Here is a 21,848-nt window from a genome sequence, read left to right as displayed (position 1 = left end):
AAAAATATATGGATAGCCAAATATATAAAAAATTATATATATATATATATATATATATATATATATATATATATATATATATATATATATATATATATTATAATATATTATATAATATTGAGGGTTCGTACTCCTTGACGATTTTTTTTGAATTTCCAGAGAAACTAACCTAACCACAATCTCTTCTATGTGGACTGCCATTCGATTCAGAAATAATTCTTTTTCAATAAGCCGAAGGGAATCTTTATAGTTTATTTAATTTAATTTTATAATATTATGTTTAACTATGTAATCATATTTAATCATATTTTATTTAAGTTCATCTAATTGAAGCAAAAATTAACTTATATGAAATTGAATCAAAACTTGGAGCAGAAGTTCAAGCAATGAACTCTAACCTTCTGAAACGGTGGTTAAGGAAACACATAATTAATAAGACAGCTTTAATATGTTGTAAGATTTAAATTAATGCAACTTAAAAACTTTTATTTTAAACAATTTAGTTCCATTTAGACATTACCATTCGCTTGAAGACAGTGTATATCTAGAAGGTATCTTTTGGATCCTGCCTAAAGAAAAGGGATTAAAGAAGAGAACCAAATGTAGTAGCCCCAATTAAGGCCGTATCCAAGGGATAAGCCTATCCGCTTTTGACCCCCCCCCCCCCCAAAAAAAAAAAATCAGTCCAACACGTACAAAAGTAAAAAGATGCTTGTTATCAATTTTCTTGTGTCTTGTGAACTTTTTCTGGCATACCCCTCCCACGAACAAAAAATCCTGAATATAGCCTTTGTCCTAATTCTGAGATGGGAGATTGTCTGGTTGATATACATGAAAGTTCGCAGATACGAGTTGCTTTGACCATTTCTAATAAGAATTTGCTGCGATTATTTGCTTTATCATCTCTGTGGACCCTCCCTTCTACCTCTCTGTGAACCCACTCCCCTCTTTGTGCAGGCTTGGCTATGTCATAAATGCATTGTTCAAATATGTTTAAAGTGTATCTTTTCGATTATGTTTTGCTCCCTTATAAATTTATAAAATATTATATTTCTAAAAATGTATGTTTGGTTATGTAATTATTATTTAAAACATAACAGTAGCACCTCAGTTGAAATGGCGGCTCACAAATCGAAATACTACCTCTAAAGAATATTTGAACACCTTCTGAAAGGAAATTCTATTTTATTTATTGGCATTGAGAATAATGTGAATTTTTTAAGGATTTTTGTTTTTATTAAAAGAAAATCATGTCCAGGTAATAAGTAAGCCGGTGGTAATACCAAGAGAAAAAGAGTGGCCTATCTTCCATGTTAAAAAGTGTCCTTTAGTCCAATTGGTATTTTTATTGTGACGTATTTCTACAAGCAAATCGCATTATTCTTTAATTCTGGAGAGAAAATTTACCCCGCCTTTTTAAAACTCGGCTAACCAGTACTGAGACAAACGCAGATAGACAAAAGAAATGCCATTTCTGAAAAGGAAATAACTCTACCTTTCCAAAACCTGATTTTTTTGTGAGAGATATCCAGTGAAAAGCAGGAATGTTTTTTAATAAAACTGTTTTTTTCTTATTTCTTAAAAACTGTTTTTAAAATTTCTGTTCTTCTGTGGTGGCATGTTTTAATCCGTCCTTGTAATTCTGTGATGTATTGTTTATATTTATCATTATTTATTTATTATTTATAATGGTGATAAGGTATGTTTTAGTTATGAATAAAATGGATACGGAATCAGAAATTATTGTTGGATAGAACTAGTTTTGTTTGCTCTTTGAGGTTTGACTAACCTATTATGTTTAACCTCGTAACCTCTTTATCTTTCAACTCTTAAAATTCAAAGCTATTTGATATTTGCCCTCTTTTTTGCTTGTTTTGTCAGATTAGAGCTCCCCGCCTAAAAACAAGTTCCTACCAAGAGTGTACCCAGTATTTGTTACGTAGTGAAGGGGGGGGGTGTGCAAAACGAACTCTTGGAAACGCATAAAAAATTGTTTATATGGGTTTTGTTACCTTTATACTAGTCGGAAAAAAATATAGGAGGGTTAAACCCCATCGCTCCCTCCCCTCCTGTATGCAGTTTTGAGCATTATTCCTATCATGATAAAATTAAAATTTAAACTAAAAATTCAAACTTTTTAGTATTTTGCTTGTTCATTTGCTTGCTATTTCAATTTGAGCTCCCCCGCCCAGAAACGAAATTCCTACGCACGTTCTGACTTTATTAACGCTATTTTACAGCAAAGTTATGTTAAGTTTATTATTTGTAACCTTGGAACAATTTTTTTGTTTCTAAGCACAATGTATAAAAAGGTACTTGTATGATAAACGCCCTACCGCTTAAGTTGTTCATTCATTGACGCATTATAGAACCTGTTTTTGTCATTAGTGTGTTTCAGCTTAGCGTGAGACATGACAAAGAGAGGTTACAGAATAGATGGGAAATATATAATTCGGGCTATATATTTGCACATTAGGGTGTTGGGGAAGGGGGTGGCGGTGAAGTATATTGTGAAAATTGAAAACAAATCTTACTACATAATATGCAGAATAATTGTACCTAACATATTAGACGTGCAGACCCTGTACTTTACCCCCTTTCCCTAATATCCAAAATTTGTCCAAATTTATAGATGGGCTATATTTATCCTAATATAGCCCAAATTTGTTTCTAGAGTATTATAGAGTATTTTTATCTTACCTTGGTATCTTTTATTAGAATTGAGTGTCAGAGAAACGGATTAGAACATTAGGTAGGGCATATATCATACAAGTACCAATAAAAGTAACTATTGAAAATTTCTATGCTGTCATTCCTACCATATTTTTTGGGAGGGGGCTAAGTTTTCCAAGCCGTATTCCAGGGAAGGTTGACAAATCAATCCCCACCCAGGGTAGGGACGAATTTATCGTATTCTATCACGTAATAGGTTTGCATTCTACTTCGATGCATTTTCTAGGGGGCCATTCACTTTTTTAGAGACAGATCCCCTTGTCTATAGTACCAATGATGCTCAATGTAGGTTTTCTTGCTCATGCAAAAATATCTTACTTTTTATAATAGCATCCTTTCCATTAGAACCATGTATGCCCCCAGAGCATAACTTATAACACCTACCCCTTGGCTCTGGGGGTTTGCTTCGACACCTGAGTTTTTCTTACCTGACCTTTGAACTATTTTTAACAAAATGGCTATCTCAAAATTGTTATTGGATGGATTTGGGGAAAAGGGCGTGTAGGGACTATTTACCCTCGGATCTCTTTTCACTCTTAGAAAGTGAACTAGAACTTTCAACTTCCAATCAAACAAGCCCTCTCTAAAGTTTATATGAGCATCCCTTCCATAAGAACAATATATGCCCCCAGGGCATAACTTAAAACGCCTGATCCCAGGCCCCGGGGGCTTGTATCGACACCGGAGTTTTTCTTATCTGACCTTCGAACTATTGATAACAAAATAACTATCTCAAAATTTTTATCGGATGGGTTTGGAGAAAAAGGGCATGAGTGGGAGGGCACTAGTTGCCATCGGATATCTTTTGACTATTAAAAAGTGAACTAGAACTTTCAATTTTAAACCAAATGAGCCCTCTCGAAAGTTTATACGAGCATCCCTTCCATAAGACCCATAAATGGCCCCAGGGAATAACTTACAACGCCTGCCCCCTGGCCCTGGGAGGCTTTGTCAACACCTGAGTTTTTCTTATCTGACATTTGAACTATTTTTAACAAAATGACTCTCAAAATTTTTTGGATGCATTTGTGGGCAATGGGGCAGGTGGGGGAGGGCTAGTTGCCCTCCGGTATCTTTTGACTCTAAAAAGTGAACTAGGACTTTCAATTTCTAATCAAATGAGCCCCCTATGAACCTTATACGAGTATTTCTTCCATAAGATCCGAATATGCTCCTAGGGCATAACTTACAATGCCTGCCATCGGGCCATGGGGGAGTGTGTTGACCCCTGAGTTTTCGTTATATGATCTTTGAACTGTTTAAAAACTGGCTATCTCAAAGTTCCTATCGGATGACTTTGAGGAAAAAATGCGTGGAGAGGGGGTTAGTTGCCCTCCGATCTCTTTTGAGTCTTAAAAGGTGAACTATAATTTTCAATTTTTAATCAAATGAGGTCTTTATGAAGTTAATACAAGCATCCCTTCCATAAGAACAATATTTGCCTCCAGGGCATAACCTACAACGCCTGCCCCAGGGCCCTGGGGGGATGTCGATGCCGGAGTTTTGTTATATGATCTTTGAACTATTTTTAACAAAGTGGCTATCTCAAAATTTTTATCATATGAATTTGGGAAAAAGGGCTTTGGGAGGGGAGGCCCAGTTTTCCTCCGACCACCTTTTAATCATGAGAGGGGACTAGAACTTCTGATTTCCCATCGAAAGAGTCCTCTCCGAAGTTTATGCAAAGCCCCCTTCTATATGAAGGCCTCTGGCGGAAAAAAAAATAATAATAAAACATTGGAGTCGAATGGCCTTTACAATAAGCATCGCCATAGCGTTGCCTCCGATTTGAATTTGGGACTATTCGAAGAAAATGGCTATCTTAAATTTTTATTGGATTTATTAGGGGTAAAAGATGTAAGGGAGGGGTTGTAGATATCCCTCAATCACTTTGATGACTCATAAAAATTTAACTAGAACTTTCAATCTCCAATCAAACGAGCTAACTCTGAAGTTTATACGACAACCCCTTACATAAAACCTTATATGCCCTCGGGGCATAGCTTAGAACACTTGCCCCTGGCCTATGGGGGAGTTGTCGACCCCAGAGTTTTGTTATTTGGTCCTTAAACTATTTTGAACAAAACAGCTATCTCAAAATTTTAATTGGATGTATTTGGGGAAAAAGGGCCTTGGGAGGAGAGGGGGTAGGGTTAGGTGCCCTCCAATCAGTGTGAACTCTTGAGAAGGGCACTAGAAATTTTGATTTACAATCGAATAAGGCCCCTCTAAAGTTTATACGACCATCCCTTCCATAAAAACCTTATATACCCCAGGGCACATTCTACAACACTTGCCCCCCGATTGCGAGGGGCTGTTATTTCTCTGCAGTTTATGTTATATTATCTTTGGTCTACTGGCAAACAGACGGTCAGAGACAGAGGAACAAAGAGAGAAGGAGACAGAGACAAACACACAAAAACAGACGGTCAGAGACACAGGTTGAGAGAGAGAGATAGGATTTTGAACAAAATAACCAAATAAAAAATACGATTGGATACATTGGGGAAAGGAAGGCTGGGAGGGAGGGGGGCTATTTGCCGTCGTATCATTTTTGACTCTTAAAAGGTGAATTATAACTTTCAATTCCTAATCATTTCAGTCCCCTCCAAAGTTTATAGGACCACGTCTTCCATAAAAAGCTTATATGCCCCTTCGGCATAATTTACAACCCATCCCGTGGCTCTTGGGAGGGTGGTATTTTGAAAACGAAGTTTTTTTTATCGTATTTTTGGACTGTTTCAAGCAAACTGAGGGTGTTTGTGTTTGGGGGGGGGGTAGATACCCTCGCTTAACTTTTGACTCGTAAAAAAGTAGCTAGGAATATCAATTTCCAATCAAATGAGCAACTTTCAAAGTTTATGCGACAACTCCTTAAATAAAAACCTTATACGCCTCCGGGGTATAGCCTAAAACACTTGCCCTCAAGCTCAGGGGGGTTGTGTTGACCCTGGAGTTTTTGTTATCTGATGTTTGAACTATTTGAAAAAACGGCTATCTCAAAATTTGTATCGGGTGGGTTTGGGGAAAAAAGGACTAGGGTTGGGACTAGTTGCCCTCGGATCTCTTTTGACTCTTGAAAAGTTAACTAGAACTTTCAATTTCCAATCAAATGAGCCCTCTCCGAATCTTATACGAGCGTCCCTTCCATAAGAACCATATATGGCCCCAAAGCATAGCTGGCAAAGCCTATCATCGGGCCCTGAGGGGTTGCGTTTACACCTGAGTTTTTCTTATCTAACTTTTGAACTATTTCTAACAAAATGGGTGTTTCAAAATTGTTATTGGATCGATTTGGGGAAAAAAGGGCATGGAGGGACTATTTGCCCTTGGATCTCTTTTGACTCTTAAAAAATTGAACTAGAACTCTCAATGTTGAATTAAATGAGCCCTCTTTGAAGTTTATACGAGCCTGCATTTCATTAGAACAGTATACGCCCCCAGGACATGACTTACATCGCCTGCCCCTGGACCGTGGGGGGTTGTTTCGACACCGGAGTATTTTTATCTGACCTTTGGACTATTTTAAAAAATGGCTATCTCAAAATTTTTATCGGATGGGTTTGGGGAAAAAAGGTGCTGAGGGGCTAGTTGCCCTTCGATCTCTTTTGACTCTTACAAATTGAACTAGAACTTCCAGTTTCCATTCAAGTGAACCCTCTCTGCAGTTTATACGAGTATTCCTTCCATAAGAACCATATTTACTCCCAGGCTACAACTTACAACGCCTGCCCTCGGGTCCGAGGGGTTGTGTCTACCCCGAAGTTTATGCTATGTGATCTTTGAACTATTTTCAAAAAAATGTTGTCTCAAAGTTCTTATCGGATGGGCTTGAGGAAAGAAGGGCATGGAGGGGGGGCAGTTGCCCTCCGATCTCTTTTGACTATTAAAAAGTGAACTAAAACTTTCAATTTCCTATAAAATGAGCCGTCTCTGAAGTTTATACGAGCATCGCTTCCATGAGAACCATATATGTCCCGAGGGCAAAACTTACAATGCCTGCCCCGGACCCTTGTGGGGGGGGGGGCTGGTTGTGTCGACACCAGAGTTTCTTTGTATGATCTTGAACTATTTTTAACAAAATGGCTATCTCAAAGTTTTTATGGGATGCATTTGGTAAAAAGAGCGTGGGGGGCTGGTTACCCTCCGATCTATTTTCACTCTTAAAAGGGAACTAGAACCTTTAAGTTCCAATCAAATAAGCCCTATCTGAAGTTTATATGAGCATTCTTTCAATAAGAACCATATATGCCCCCAGGGCATAGCTTAAAACGCCTGCCCCCAGGCCCTTTGGGGTTTTGTCGACACTGGGTTTTTGTTATATTATCTTTGAACTATTTGTAACAAAATGGCTATCTCATAATTTTTATCGGATGCTTTTGGGAAAAGAGGCGTGAGGGGGGGGGGGCTAGTTGACCTTTTATCAAATTTGACTCTTAAAAAAAGCGCTAGAACTTCTGATTTCCAATCGAACGAGCCCCCTCTGAGTTTTATGCGACGACTCCTTTCATATGAAATGCCCCTGGGAAAAAAAACTAAATAAATAATTATAATAAAATATCAAATCCCATATGGTGACATAAACAAATTATCCTCAGAAATCATTGACATTACTCGTAACTGTACCAAAATTCTGCCATATTTCTACCCAAAGCCAATGATGCTAAAGTCTCTTATAAAAAGACATAAAACAAATTTTCATCAGAAATTATTAACATTACTCAAAATTTTACCATAATTTTACCACAATTCTTCCGTAATTCTAACCAAAGTCTCTGATATAAATCTCTTAAATGAAAACATAAACAAATCATCACCAGAATTATTGAAATTACTTGTAATTATAACAAAATTCTACCGAAATTTTACCGTCATATATACGTCATATGTCATATATACTCACTTTAGAACCATTCATTTTCCCAAAGAAAGAGTAGCAAACAAATATAATTCATTTGTCTTAAAACTGACATTCTGATATTTCTGGCAACAAAAATGATCTAAATAGATTCCAACTTTAAGAAAAAAAAAGATATATTTTTCCCTGGGCAGTTATATCAAACCTAAATAACAACGAAGACCACACTGCCTTTCCATCACAAACACCAAAAACAAGAACAACAATAGGGAATTTCGGTTTTGAAAAACTGTTCATTTTAGTTTTATTGATTTTATCCTCTAGTAAGTTGTTTTTTCTTATTTGTATTGCTGAGGACGACCCTTGGAGATAGGGCCGAAATATTCATTCTAGTTTGTTTCCCACTGTCTTAAAAAATTCCCTATTGTTGCTCTTGTTTTTGGTGTTTGTATATCAAACCTATGTTGACACCGTGACAAGGAGGCTGATAGTCAAAGAGGTTGGCAGTCCTAGCATCTTGTGAGTGCCATGTTAACTTATCGGCCATTTTATGACCAAGTGCCACGCTGTATACTACTAGATTGTCGTACCTACAAAGCTAATGCAGTCTGTTACCATTAATATTTTTCTTCATCCAAACTTACCTCAGCTAGATTACCACCCTCCTAAATTTGTGCCAACCAGGGCATTAAAGCTAACTTGTAAAAATACTGCATTTCTACCTTGGGCCTCTTCTATCTGTTCCAGTAACGAAGTGCAAAAATCTTCTGAATTGCTGTCGTCTCGATCAGTTGTTTCAATAGGGTCATATACCACTTTTACCGATACCTTACACTTTATTTCATAAAGTGAGCGAATAGAATTATATTATTAACACTATTCGAGCCTAAGTGAGACTTTGAAGTTTCCTCATTCACCAAAAACCCTATTGCCTGCTTATGTACCCCATCCTTTCTACCTAACTAAATTAATTCTATATCATTTAATTTGGTCTTTCTAAACCCTGGGGGGGAACTTCTATTACTCCTATTAGGTCTAGTTCAAACTGTTGGAATTTGTCATTCAAAATTTTAATACAGTAGTTGTCTATGAACGTCATAGCATTCCACTTGGCAATTTACATGTTACGGAAGTCATTGAAATTGCTATGGCCTAATGAAAACCAATAAAAAAAGAAAAAATTGAATATAAAATAGAATAAAAAAAGAAAAAAAAATCTGAACATTTTGATTGCTTTTGGACTAGCAAGGAATATTGTCAGTCACAGTGCCGACTCGTTGCCCAAAATCAAAATGATCAACTGATTTTAAAATAATGATTTCACGAGCAGCAACTATGCGATACCTTGGAGTACTCCTTGACTCTAATCTATCATGGAAACCTCATATATCTAATCTGTGGATGAAATTGGGGAGAAATATAGGTATAATGCGAAGACTTCGGTCATCTGTTCCCCTTGAAGCAACGTGATCATTTTGATTTTGAGAAAAAAGGAGCGAGGGAGGAGGCCTAGTTCCTAGTTAGTCCTTTTATAGCACTGGTCAGAGACAAATAATCTCTCCTGAAGTCTAAACAAGACGCTTAAGCCGGCTTTCAACTTGATAGTAAGAAGTCCCCGGGACCTATAGTTGAATGGAGGCCTTGTGCAATCCTTGTCCCAGATTGGGCACTGCATGATTTTCCAGAATTGCCTATTTCCTCCTATCAACAAGATTTGGCGTCCTGGACAAGCAGTGTCGTGGCTACTGCTTCCGATTCATTATGGTTTCTTGTGTGAATTAAATTAAAAAAAACAAGTTTTTTTTTAATGAAAGTAAGGAGCAACATTAAAACTTAAAACGAACAGAAATTACTCCGTATATGAAAGGGACTTTTCCTCCTCAATGCCCCGCTCTTTACGCTAAAGTTTGACTCTTTGTCTTAACTCTATTTTTAAAACAAGGCGTTGAGGAGGAAAAGCCCCTTTCATATACGGAGTAATTTCTGTTCGTTTTAATTTTTAATGTTGCTCCTTACGTTCATTTAAAAAAAACTTGTTTTTTATTTAATTTCTGGACGTTTTTGAATTAATGCATGTTTTGATCTTGGCTCTCCACACATAAATAATTAAAACGAAATTTGCATATTAGTTAACTGCAATTTTGAAAATTTTTGGGAAGATTTGAGAAAAAAGGAGCGAGGGAGGAGGCCTAGTTCCTAGTTAGGAGACCCTCCAATTTTTGATTACTTAAAAAAGCAACCTGAACTTTTAATTTTTTTACAAACGTTTTCATTGGTAAAAAATACACGTAACTTACGAATTAACTTGCGTAACGAAATTATATACTCGTATGTTTTTATTTCGTATATGAGGGGGCTCAACCCTCGTCGATACCTCGCTCTTTACACTAAAGCTTAAATTTTGTCCCAATTCCTTAAGAATGACATCTGAATCACAAAGGCCGTAGAATAAATAGTTGAAATTACTAAAAATCCTTTAGCGTAAGGAATGAGATATAACGAGGAGGTAAACCCCTCATATGCGTAATAATTTTTGTTCGTTTTAGGTTTTAATGCTGCTCCTTACTTTCAGTAGAAAAACTTCCCATTTTTCCATTTCCATTTCCAAGTTTCTCCATGGAGATATCCTCCCACGTAACCCCCCTAAGCTCTCCCCCCTGAGAACGTCTGTACACTCAACTCTCCCCCCTGAGAACGTCTGTACACTTCCCAGATGTAAACACAAATCAAAGTTTGTAACTTGCAGCCCCTCCCACGGGGACTGTGGGGGAGTAAGCCGCCCTGAAGACATAGTTATTAGGTTTTTCGACTATGGTGAATAAAATGGCTATCTCAGAATTTTGATCCGCTGACTTTGGGAAAACATCGTGGGAGGGGGCCTAGGTGCCCTCCAATTTTTTGGTCACTTAAAAAGGGCACTAGAAATTTTAATTTCCGTTAGAATGAGCCCTCTCGCGACATTCCAGGACCACTCAGTCGATACGATCACCCCTGGAAAAAAAAAAACCAACAAATAAACACGCATCAGTGATCTGTCTTCTGGCAAAAAATGCGAAATTCCACATTTTTGTAGATAGGAGCTTGAAACTTCTACAATAAGATTCTCTGATATGCTGAATTTGATAATGTGATTTTCGTTAAGATTGTATGACTTTTAGGGGGTGTTTCCCCTATTTTCTAAAACGTGGCAAATTTTCTCAGGCTCGTAACTTTTGATGGGTATAGCTGATCTTGAACTTATATATTTGAAACTTATATATTTAAAATCAGTATTAAAATGCGATTCTTTTGATGTAACTATTGGTATCAAAATTCCATTTTTTAGAGTTTCGGTTTTTATTGAGCCGGGTCGCTCCTTACTACAGTTCGTTACCACGAACTGTTTGAAATATTTTACTACAGTGGGAAGTCAAGCTGCAATAAAGGAAATAAAGGAATAAGTTCTCTTTTGGTATTTGACCAGTCAACAACTAATTGAATTTAAGCCGGATTAACTCTGTACCTGTTCGGAATAAATAACGAGTGAAATACTTTTGAACTTGTAATTGAAACTTGTTAGATAAATTTATAAACTTGTATATGATTACGGCTTAAGGATTGTTTATGGATTGTGGCTGTGAGTTAATATTCAGCACTTGAAATATTCGGATTACTTGCAAATCACTGGATTACTTGCCCCACTCAAAGATAAGTTATTATTTATTCTCATTGCATTCATTTAGCCAGTGTGGATAATTTCATAGTTGTGCTTATTGAGAACTTTTATGTGGATATACCTTTTTCGCTTAATTGTTTTTGGACTGATGCCGAGTCGTGAGTGAAATTTGCTTATCATGGACAATTGGAATACCAGTACGCTTTATTATTGCCCAGTTTTGAATTTTGCTCAGTACAATCTCGATGAGGGGTTGGACCATCAGTCGATTGTGAAGTACGCTAGTGATTTTTTCCCGTATGAAGATGTTCTTGGCGCTAAGAAACTTTTATATAGCAATTGCTTCCCAGATGAGCGTATACCTCGTCGTTCAGGACCCAGTGCTAAGAATAGTTCATTGTCGGACAATATCGCTACTCTTTCTCGCTGCTCTGCAGAAAATATTGATATTCCAGAGCTGATGATCAAATCCCCCTCTGAAGTCCCTAGCATTCCGGCGTCAGGTTATTCTATCTTTACCGCCAAAGTCAACCAGTGCCTTGATCAGCTAAAATTGCTTGCTCACCTCAATAGTCCCGCAACGTCTATAAATAGTTCTTTGGTCGCAGATAGCAAGGGTACCAATCGCAAACCCTCGTACGTCGCCGTTCTTAAATATCCGGTCCAGAACTAAGAGACCCCGTTTCTCGCAAGGAAAAGCTTGATTCTTTCGCCGGACATGACGGAATTATGTCGGTAAAGTCCGATCCGGTAAGGAAAAGACGGATTGTTGTTACGCGGGATAAAGTTTCTGCCAATTCTCTTGCCGCATCTGCTGTTGTGAGCTATCCAAATATTCTTGCTAAAGTGATTGATCACAAAGCTCTTGGAGTAATTAGGGGACTTCCTGACAGTATACTCATCTCCGCTATTCCTGGTCTTGTTGAGGCCATTCGGATCGGCTCTTCTCATACATTCTGTTTAGAGTTCTTTGATTCCGCTGCACTAAAATCTTCCATCGCTACAGGTCTGCGCTTGGGTTACGAGTCTTTTAAAATTTCTGAATAAAAAGAACTGCCCAGAGGGTGTCTTAGATGCCAAATTATCCATCATTCGTTAGCTCACTGTCCATGTGCCCAAAATGAGATGAAGTGCTCTAAATGTTCTAGATGCCATTCCAATACTAAAGACAATCCTTGCTTAGAGGCTCCGAAATGTGCCAACTGCGGCGAAGCTCATGTTTCCTATAGTATGAATTTCCTAGTGATCAAACGCGCTCTCAACTCTGCTCCAAAATGAACCAAGCCACTATTTTAAGTTTTGCTTCTCTCAATATTAACGGCACAAAAGACAAAGACTTGTTAATTAATGAATTATTAGTCTGTGACATAGCGTTCCTGCAAGAACATCTTTTGACCAAATCAAATGTTTCTAGCCTAAAGCGATCTTCTGTCCACCATTTTTTTCGCAAGAGGTCAAAAAACTAGAGGCCGCCCTTCCGGTGGCCTAGCAATTTTCTTCCATTCCCCATCAAAGCCCTCTGTGATTCATTGTGATGATAACATCTTAGCGATTCAATGTGACAGTACCGCATTTATAAACGTTTACTTACCTTGCGATCGACGTTCTATAGCATCGTTCACATCTTTCGCTAAATGTTGCTCTAGTTTAAAGTCTCTACTCGAAAGTCTATGTTTGAAAGACCTAAATTGGGTTTTAGCTGGTGACCTTAACTGTGACATTCTTGGTACCTCCGATAGGTCAATCCTCTTGATAGAATCACTTCCTAATATATATCACGTCGCAGTTAAGAGCCTCCCATTCACGTATATTCATAACAGAGGCTGTTCAAAATCGAACCTGGATCATGTGATCTCTTCCAGTTCCAGCTTAATATCATCGATTGTCAGGGTGGACGAAGAGAAGATTTATGACGATCACCTTATTCTTAGCTGTAATTTGTCCTGTGAGCTATCTGACAAAACACTTTCGGCTCAGCCGAAATGGCATACGAAGTTGAACTGGGATCGTGCTAATGTCCTACTATACCTTGCTACGCTTACTGCTTTACTGTTGACCATAAAAGTGCCATATCACCTGCTGCAAACTTCAGTTTCCTCGCCTTCAAGTAGAGTTGACCTAAATTGCTATTATTATCAAATTGTCCATTGCCTTAAATCAGCTTTCAAAGCTGCAGTGCCTGTGGATAAAATTCGGATTGGTACAAGAAAGCCTAATTGGAACGTTGATCCTGAAGTAAAACGTGCTAAGCAAAAAGCCAAGTTTTGGCTACGTATGTGGATATCATGTGACCGACCATCGTCTGGAGCTGTTTTCTCTGTGTAACTTGAATATAAGGCCAGTTTGAAGAGAGCACGCTTGAATGCATGGCCAGGCCCCACCGATAAGGCCTCCTGGATTAAGGTTATTAATAGTGAGAAATGTTCCCATCTACCCTATCTTGTCTCTAGCTAGCTAATTTTGTTGATCATTATAAGCATTTGTTCAGTGCATTTAATAGTTTTCTTCAGTCTTTTTATTATAAGTTGCTTAAACCGCTTTTACCATACCGTCTCCTGCAGGCTCATGTCCAGCCTGTAGCAATATCTGAAATCCGCCGGGCTTTAAGAAAAATTAAGCGTTCAAATAGCCTTGATGGTGACGGCCTTTCTTACCGATTTTTTGCTTATGATTGTCCTGCTCTACTCAATCATCTACAAATATTTTTCCAGTCTTGCTTAGCACAGTCGCTTGTTCCTGATAGTTTCCTTTGTGGCCGTGTAATGTCTATTCAAAAGCGAGGCAAGGACCCCACGTCATGTGTAAATTATCGTCCCATTACAGTATCGTCTTTTTTAAGTAAGTTGCTTGAACATTTTTTACTACCAGAAATTGAGTCGAATTGTGATTTTACACCTTTTCAATTTGGTTTTCGGAAAAGTTTTGGTTGCTCCCATGCACATCATGTTTTAAGCCGACTCATGAAAGATGCCGTAAAAACTAAAATGTCTTTATACTGTCTTACTGTTGATATTTCTTGAGCTTTCGACAATATTGTGCACTCTCAGGCTCTATTTTCCCTTGCGTCTTCAGGTGTTAATCCTTCTGTACTAAGTTTATTGTCTTCTTGGTATTCAAAATCTAAAATTCAAATTACCTGGAATGGCCAAATATCTGACTAGATAAAAATTAATACGGGAGTTCGGCAAGGTGCCGTATTGTCTCCTAGTATATTTAAATGCGTGCTTGTATCATGCCTGCGTCCCCTTAGAATTTCTGTTTTTTACGGTAATATTGGTTTGTCTTCTATTGCATATGCAGATGACGTTCTTCTTGTTGCCCGGACTCGCCGTGGATTGCTTTCTAATTTTACTATATTAACCAATGAACTATCTAAGATTGGACTGTCAGTTAATGCGTCTAAATGCGAGTTTATTCGTTTTAATAGCCCTTATGCGGTCGCTCCATTCGTTGCTGGGACTGCAGTTCTATCATGTTTTTCTTTAGTTAGTTGGCTTGGTCTGTGTTTCGGCCATACACTTTCCACTACCTGTTCATCCCTAGTGAATCAAGCCGTGAAAAACCTACGCGTCGCTTACGGAAAAATATCCCCAAACAAAAGCCGTTACAATCGCAACGGTTTCTGCATGATTTATAACGCTTATTGCACCCCTGTGCTTTTGTTTTTATCAGGCTTGGTTCATCTGTTTCATAAGAAAGATCGACATACTCTACGTACGGCTTATTTCAGATATTGCAAATTCCTCCTCCGGTTTTCTAGATGGTACCGAAACATAAAATAATTGCTCGATTTGGTTTAATAGATGTGCCTTCTCGGATTCGCTTCTTCCTGTGATGATTTATAGACTATCAACTTTATTCACGTTTATGACCCTCTGCAGCCTTTTTTCCATATTGATACTGGCTAATTAGTCCATGTTGTCTTTTGCTAGTTTGAATTTTTTCTTCGCTGTTTATCGTTTTTGTTTTTGTTTATTTATAATACTCCGTACTTTGTGTTTTTTTATACTTTTACGGGTAATAAAGTTCATTCATTTATTCATTCATAGCTATAAAGAAGTTATTCAGCCCCTTCCCCCCAAAAAAAAACGCTACCAGAACAAGCAAAACCCAGACAAATTATCCATTAATCATAATTATGTGCAATGATGAGTCGCTAATTAGGATGTAATAGCCGTAATGCGCCAAATTTTCGATGGGGGTAGTAAAAGACAAATAATTTTGTCCCGGAGAAGGGTGAGCTTTTGCAAACTTTTCTGTAGTTTTCACTTCCTTATATGCATTTCATTCATATGAAAAATTATACAAATATCCATTTGAAAGTAGCCAGTTTGCAGTCTTTTAGCATTTCTTTCAAGCATTTATTAGGGAGTCTATCTTGGGGAAGGAATAACTTCTAAAAACAGTGAAAATAAGGGATTGGAGTGGGAAATAGTAGAAACTATGGGACATATCAAAAAGTCCAAATGTATATTTTTGGGGGAGCAGCAGTTATGGGCTCCCCCCTTCTTGCCCGTTTGCATATGTGATTAAAAAGAGACCAGTTTTTCAGACTCTAGGCGTAAGTGCCTTTTAGGCTTAGGTCACTTGTTCAACTATATGTCCAGGCAACTTCTGTCCCCGCTTAGAATACAAGTCCAATGGACATTGCCGATACCTGTCTACATTAGTTCTACCCTAGGATGGATGATAGACTATCTATCTCTCACTGAGGTTTTGTTCCTCACCGAGTTTATCTGTCTTGGCTTTGGCTCTGCTTTCACGGCTCTCAGCCGTGGTTCTCAAGTTTTAAAAGGGGTTCTCAGTTTTATTTACTTCCACAAATTGTAGTTGTGCCATTGTAGTTGTGTCTCTGTGTCCCACCTGTGAATATATATATATATATATATATATATATATATATATATATATATATATATATATATATATATATATATATATATATATATATATATATATATATATATATATATATATATATATATATATATATATATATATATATATATATATATATATATATATATATATATATATATATATATATATATATATATATATATATATATATATATATAGATATATATATATATATGTTTTTAACTACGTAAAACTTGCGAATATACAATATTCTTCGCTGTCCCATTGTCTGTGCATATAAATAGATTGTCAGGTTTACCGACTCTTGAACATGCAACATATAATTGTCCATGGGAAAACAATACGTATTCAGATCTATACCGCATTTTTCTAATGATTGCCCTTGAGCTTTGTTGATGGTGATTGCTAATCGAATATTCCTTGTGTCTTCCTATTTGTATTTCGTATTTATATTTCCCCCTGTGCCCTTCCGGCGTCCCCGTTTTAGTTGTGTCCCTGTGTCCCGGTCGTCATTTATATTCCCTGTGCCCTGGTCGTCATTTGTGTCCCGGTGTCCCGGTCTGTAATTTCTCTTTGAGTGTCCCGGTCGTCATTTACATTCATTGTGTCCCGGTGTCCCGGTCTGTAACGTCATAAAGTCTTCAATGGCTCTGGTGTTGCAGCCGGTTGAGGAAGTTTTCCAGTTGAGGTTTTCCAGTTTTTCAGTTCTTGAGTTTTCCAGTTCAATTTCTAGTTGAGGAAAATTTTTAACTTTTCCTGAGGCGCAACACATTCCCATTGTTTCACCATTAAATTTCAAGGCCTTGCAATAGGTACAAATTTTAGGCATAGTCCCGATTTGAACACATCTACTCAAGCTATAATCATCGACGGGGCTGTACCTGAATGCCAGGCGATAATTTTGACGTTGTTCTTGTGATTCCTCGGCATGATTTTTTTTTTGGTAATTTCTCTTTGAGACACAAGCCTGTTTTAACGCTGTTCTTGTAATTCCTCGGCACGCTTTCTTTTCTTACTTTCTCTATTAGCCGCAAGCCTTTTGGCATTAACTCTTTGAGCAGCTTCCTCGGCTGTTTCTTCTGCCATTGTAGGATTTATACTAAAATTTCTCTTTGAATCGCCCCCTTATATACTTATAATGACGTCATATACAAAGCCTAAGCCTTATATGCTTATAATGACGTCATATGCGTACAAACATACAACTTATATATATATATATATATATATATATATATATATATATATATATATATATATATATATATATATATATATATATATATATATATATATATATATATATATATATATATATATATATATATATATATATAGTTATATTAAAGTATTATAAATATAATTATATTAGCATAATTAACACATTAATATTGAAATTAGTACAATTTGGGCTCTTATGGAAAAGGAATTGTTTTTGTGGGAGCTTGTAAAATTCTGTAGAGGCATTTTTCAGTAATGATCTAGAACAAAATCCTTACCCTTTACTATTTACTGTTAGATTCCAGTGTCCAACAGCTCAAGGGGTACTATTTAAAATTTGAAATTTCTCCCCTACAAATATCACTCAGTGTTCTCAGGGAGGATTCGCTTTCCTTCTCTACAAATTTTTCAGTGAAATTTAACTGTTTATTATTTTTTTGGTCCAACATTTAGTTTTGAAGTAATTCTGCATTTTTGCATAGACAGAAGTAACAGGGTGTTGTAAAGGTATAACCTAACTAACCAAAATATTCTAAATTGAGATAAATGGGTTCTGGAATTTTTAGTGCAAACGACGTGTGCTGCTTAAGTCCTTTTTTTGAACAGAAGAGTGTAATTTTGTGTTCTTCTTAAATCTTAAAGTCACATATCCATTTGCAATATAGCTTATTATCTATACTTTTATTTTAGCTTATGTTTACAATTAAGGAGGGGGTATTGGCGGACTTACTCCAAGAAAAGGATCTAAATTCTTAAATTTCTAATATATTTCAATAAATTCTTATATTTTTTATTATTTTTTTTTACTTTTTCGTTCTTCTAGGATTTTAAAGTCAAATATCAATTTACAAGATTATTTATTATCTATAAGTTTCATTTGAGCTTATGACTAAAATTAAGGAAGGGGTATCAGTGGGCATCAGTCGGTAAATTCTAAATTTGGATAACCAGTAGAATTTTGAAATGTATTTACAATTGCAACGCTATAGTGCAATTTCGCGAAATTTCCCTTGTAAATAAAAAAACTTATTTTTTTTATCTATTTTTTTTGGTTAATTTAGAACGGAAGAGTATACTTTTTCGTACTTTTAGGATTTTAAAGTCAAATATCAACTTACAAGATTCTTGATTATATATAATTTTCATTTGAGATTATGAACAAAACTAAGAAAGAGGGTGTCTGAAGGCTTTCTCGAGGAAAAGGGTATAAAATATCAAATTTCTAATATATTTCCCATTTTTCTTATTTTTTCTTCTTTTTTTACAAATAAAATATCGAATGAAATAAAAAAAAAAAGACGAAGCGGATCATGTCTCCAGGGTATGTCGTAGAACTGTACTTGTTATGGAACGTTTTGATTTCAATATCATAGGAGCCCACAACATCAGTCAATAAATTCCAAATGAAAAAAAATCTGATATTTTTTATCCAGCTCTTTGTTTAATTTAGAACAGAAGAGTATAATTTTTCGTGCTTCTGAGATTTTAAAGTCAAATACCAATTTACAAGATTCTTTATTATCTACAATTTTCATTTGAGATAATGACCAAAACTAAGAAATAGGGTGTCTAAGGTTTTTTTCCAGGAAAAGGGTCCAAAATATCTGATTTCCAATATACTTCCCATTTTTCTTTTTTTCATCTTATTTTTTCTTTTTTTTTGCAGATGAAATTTCGAATGAAACAAACAAAAAAAGGCAAAGTGGATCCATGTCTCCAGGGTTTGCCTTAGAACCGTACTTGTTATGGAACATTTTGGTTTCTATTTCATAGGATCCCAGGACATTAGTCGGTAAATTCCAAATTTGTATAACCAGCAGGATTTCGAGACATATTTATAATTACAACGCTATAATGCGATTTTGCCAAATTTTCCTTGTAAATAAAAAAGAAAAATAAAGCAAACATATTTTTAGATTTAAAGTGATTAAAGATTTATCAAAAATACTTTAAATTGTGTACGTTCCAACTTTTCCGTCTTTTATTAAAATAAAATGTTTTTCTGGCACGGAGAGGAGAAAAAAAGTTTCTTTTGATATCTACTTCAAGATTGGCGCTTTCCTGAAAACTTTATGTGTCTTGAACAATTTTGGGAAGAACTAATAAGATTAAACTGAATATTTGATACATAATACTTACAATCGCTGAAAGCTCATAGGTTAATAGGTTTTACGTACATTGTACTTTTATTTTTATTTACTGAGTTCTAATAAGTACAAAAAGAAATATTGCAATATAGTTCATTTTCAGTAAAGTGCCAATGATGCAGTAGTCTTTAAGAATTTTATAATTAGTGAAGGAGGTGGTAGCCAGACTCTTATTTATAGTTATTTCTGTTAATTTTAATCCTGCTTTTCGTATTCAGTTTAAGTTTTTCGTTGTAAGATTTATTTATTCATTTATATTAATATCCATAGTATGTGTATTTGCTATGATTGTTTAATTAATTTCTGTTCATTCACGGTTTAATTTATTCCTTAATAGTAACTTCTCTTCGCTAGGTTCATCCTTTACGAGGTTGTTATCTCTTTCGAATGGCCACATGTCCAGAACACATCACGTATCCACCCAAAATCAATACAATATTCCATCCCTTAGTTCTATGACTATCTACGTTTTGCCCTTGGAATGACGCTTGGACGGTTAATAGATTGACTTATCTATCAACAAATAAACTGACATCATTTTTTATACAATCCTAAAAAGGGCTTACATGAGATTTGCCTCTTCCTCACTCAGACCATCGGTTTCGACTTTTTCTACAATTAACCATGGCTTGATACCCATAACTACTTGATTTTAATTCATTTTAGTTCATTTTTATTTTAATAGCTGCCGCTGCAGCCACCATGTATCCCGCCTTTATGAAACCTAGTGCAGTCAGTCTTTTTGGAATCTAGTGCAGTCTTAAAATTAAGCCAACAAAAAGAATGAAAAGTTAAATCCAACTGACTGGTTCTTTTCTGCGAAACTTTGAGCGAATACACAGAGCGAAAAAAAATTCAAAATGTTTAGAAAAACAATCACTCTGTTTCTCTGTGAAAACATTTTAAAATTGTGGGCTTACGTGAGATTTGCCTCTTCCTCACTCAGACCATCGGTTTTGGCTTTTTCTACAATTAACCATGGCTTGATACCCACAACTACTTGATTTTAATTCATTTTAGTTCATTTTTATTTTAATAGCTGTCGCTGCAGCCACCATGTATCCCGCATTTTTGAAACCTAGTGCAGTCAGTCTTTTTGGAATCTAGTGCAGTCTTAAAATTAAGCCAACAAAAAGAATGAAAAGTTAAATCCAACTGACTGGTTCTTTTCTGCGAAACTTTGAGCGAATACACAGAGCGAAAAAAAATTCAAAATGTTTAGAAAAACAATCACTCTGTTTCTCTGTGAAAACATTTTAAAATTGTGGGCTTACGTGAGATTTGCCTCTTCCTCACTCAGACCATCGGTTTTGGCTTTTTCTACAATTAACCATGGCTTGATACCCACAACTACTTGATTTTAATTCATTTTAGTTCATTTTTATTTTAATAGCTGTCGCTGCAGCCACCATGTATCCCGCCTTTTTGAAACCTAGTGCAGTCAGTCTTTTGGGAATCTAGTGCAGTCTTAAAATTAAGCCAACAAAAAGAATGACAAGTTAAATTCAACTGACTGGTTCTTTTCTGCAAAACTTTGAGCGAATACACAGAGCGAAAAAAATTTCAAAATGTTTAGAAAAACAATCACTCTGTTTCTCTGTGAAAACATTTTAAAATTGCAGAGCTACGAAAATACAATAAAAAAATTTCTGTCACAACCCTATTGTCAAAAACGTTCACCTTATCGCTGATTAGATCAAAATCACCAGGTTTGATATATATATATATATATATATATATATATATATATATATATATATATATATATATATATATATATATATATATATATATATATATATATATATATATATATATATATATATATATATATATATATATATATATATATATATATATATATATATATATATATATATATATATATATATATATATATAGCATCTGACTGGGAATTCTTTGAATTTGACGTGAAAGTAGTTATTTAAAGACACATAGCAACCATGAATCTAGGCAAACAGTTCATTTTACTTAAGCAAATCAAGTATAACCATAACTATATGTCACACAGGGACCTCCCGTTTTTGGGGGTGCTTTCCTCTTTTTCAAAACCCAGGCAATTTTCCTCAGGCTCTTAAAACATTAAAACTATTGAATTTTATATATTTGGAACTAGCATTAAAAGTCAATTCTTCTTTTGCATTAAGTATCATCAAAATTCCTTTTTAGAGTTTCGGTTACTATTGGCTCGAGTCACTCCTTACTTACAGTTCATTACCACAAACTATTTTATTTTGGGTTCCCTGGCAGGGTAGGGTAGTAGACCTGTTTAGAGTTAGCCTAGGTTCACACAGGAGCAATATTTGCTCTCCTTGGCAATTTAGTCACCATC

At 35.8% G+C, this 21,848-nt stretch overlaps 1 protein-coding gene across 1 annotated transcript in view; it reads left to right on the top strand.

Moving 5' to 3' along the window:
* LOC136037851 (CAP-Gly domain-containing linker protein 4-like) overlaps positions 1–19,151 on the top strand; it is a 149,133-nt gene extending 129,982 nt beyond the window's left edge. The window contains exon 13 of the mRNA XM_065720696.1: positions 19,015–19,151. Coding sequence (XP_065576768.1) covers positions 19,015–19,018 — 4 coding nt within the window. The 3' untranslated portion in view covers positions 19,019–19,151. The remainder of the gene's footprint in view (positions 1–19,014) is intronic.
* Positions 19,152–21,848: the final 2,697 nt, after the last annotated feature.

This window comes from Artemia franciscana, chromosome 17, assembly GCF_032884065.1.
Source record: "Artemia franciscana chromosome 17, ASM3288406v1, whole genome shotgun sequence".
NCBI lineage: Eukaryota > Metazoa > Arthropoda > Branchiopoda > Anostraca > Artemiidae > Artemia > Artemia franciscana.
The sequence above is the reverse complement of the archived record's forward strand: the minus strand, read 5'-3'. Positions and strand labels throughout refer to the sequence as shown.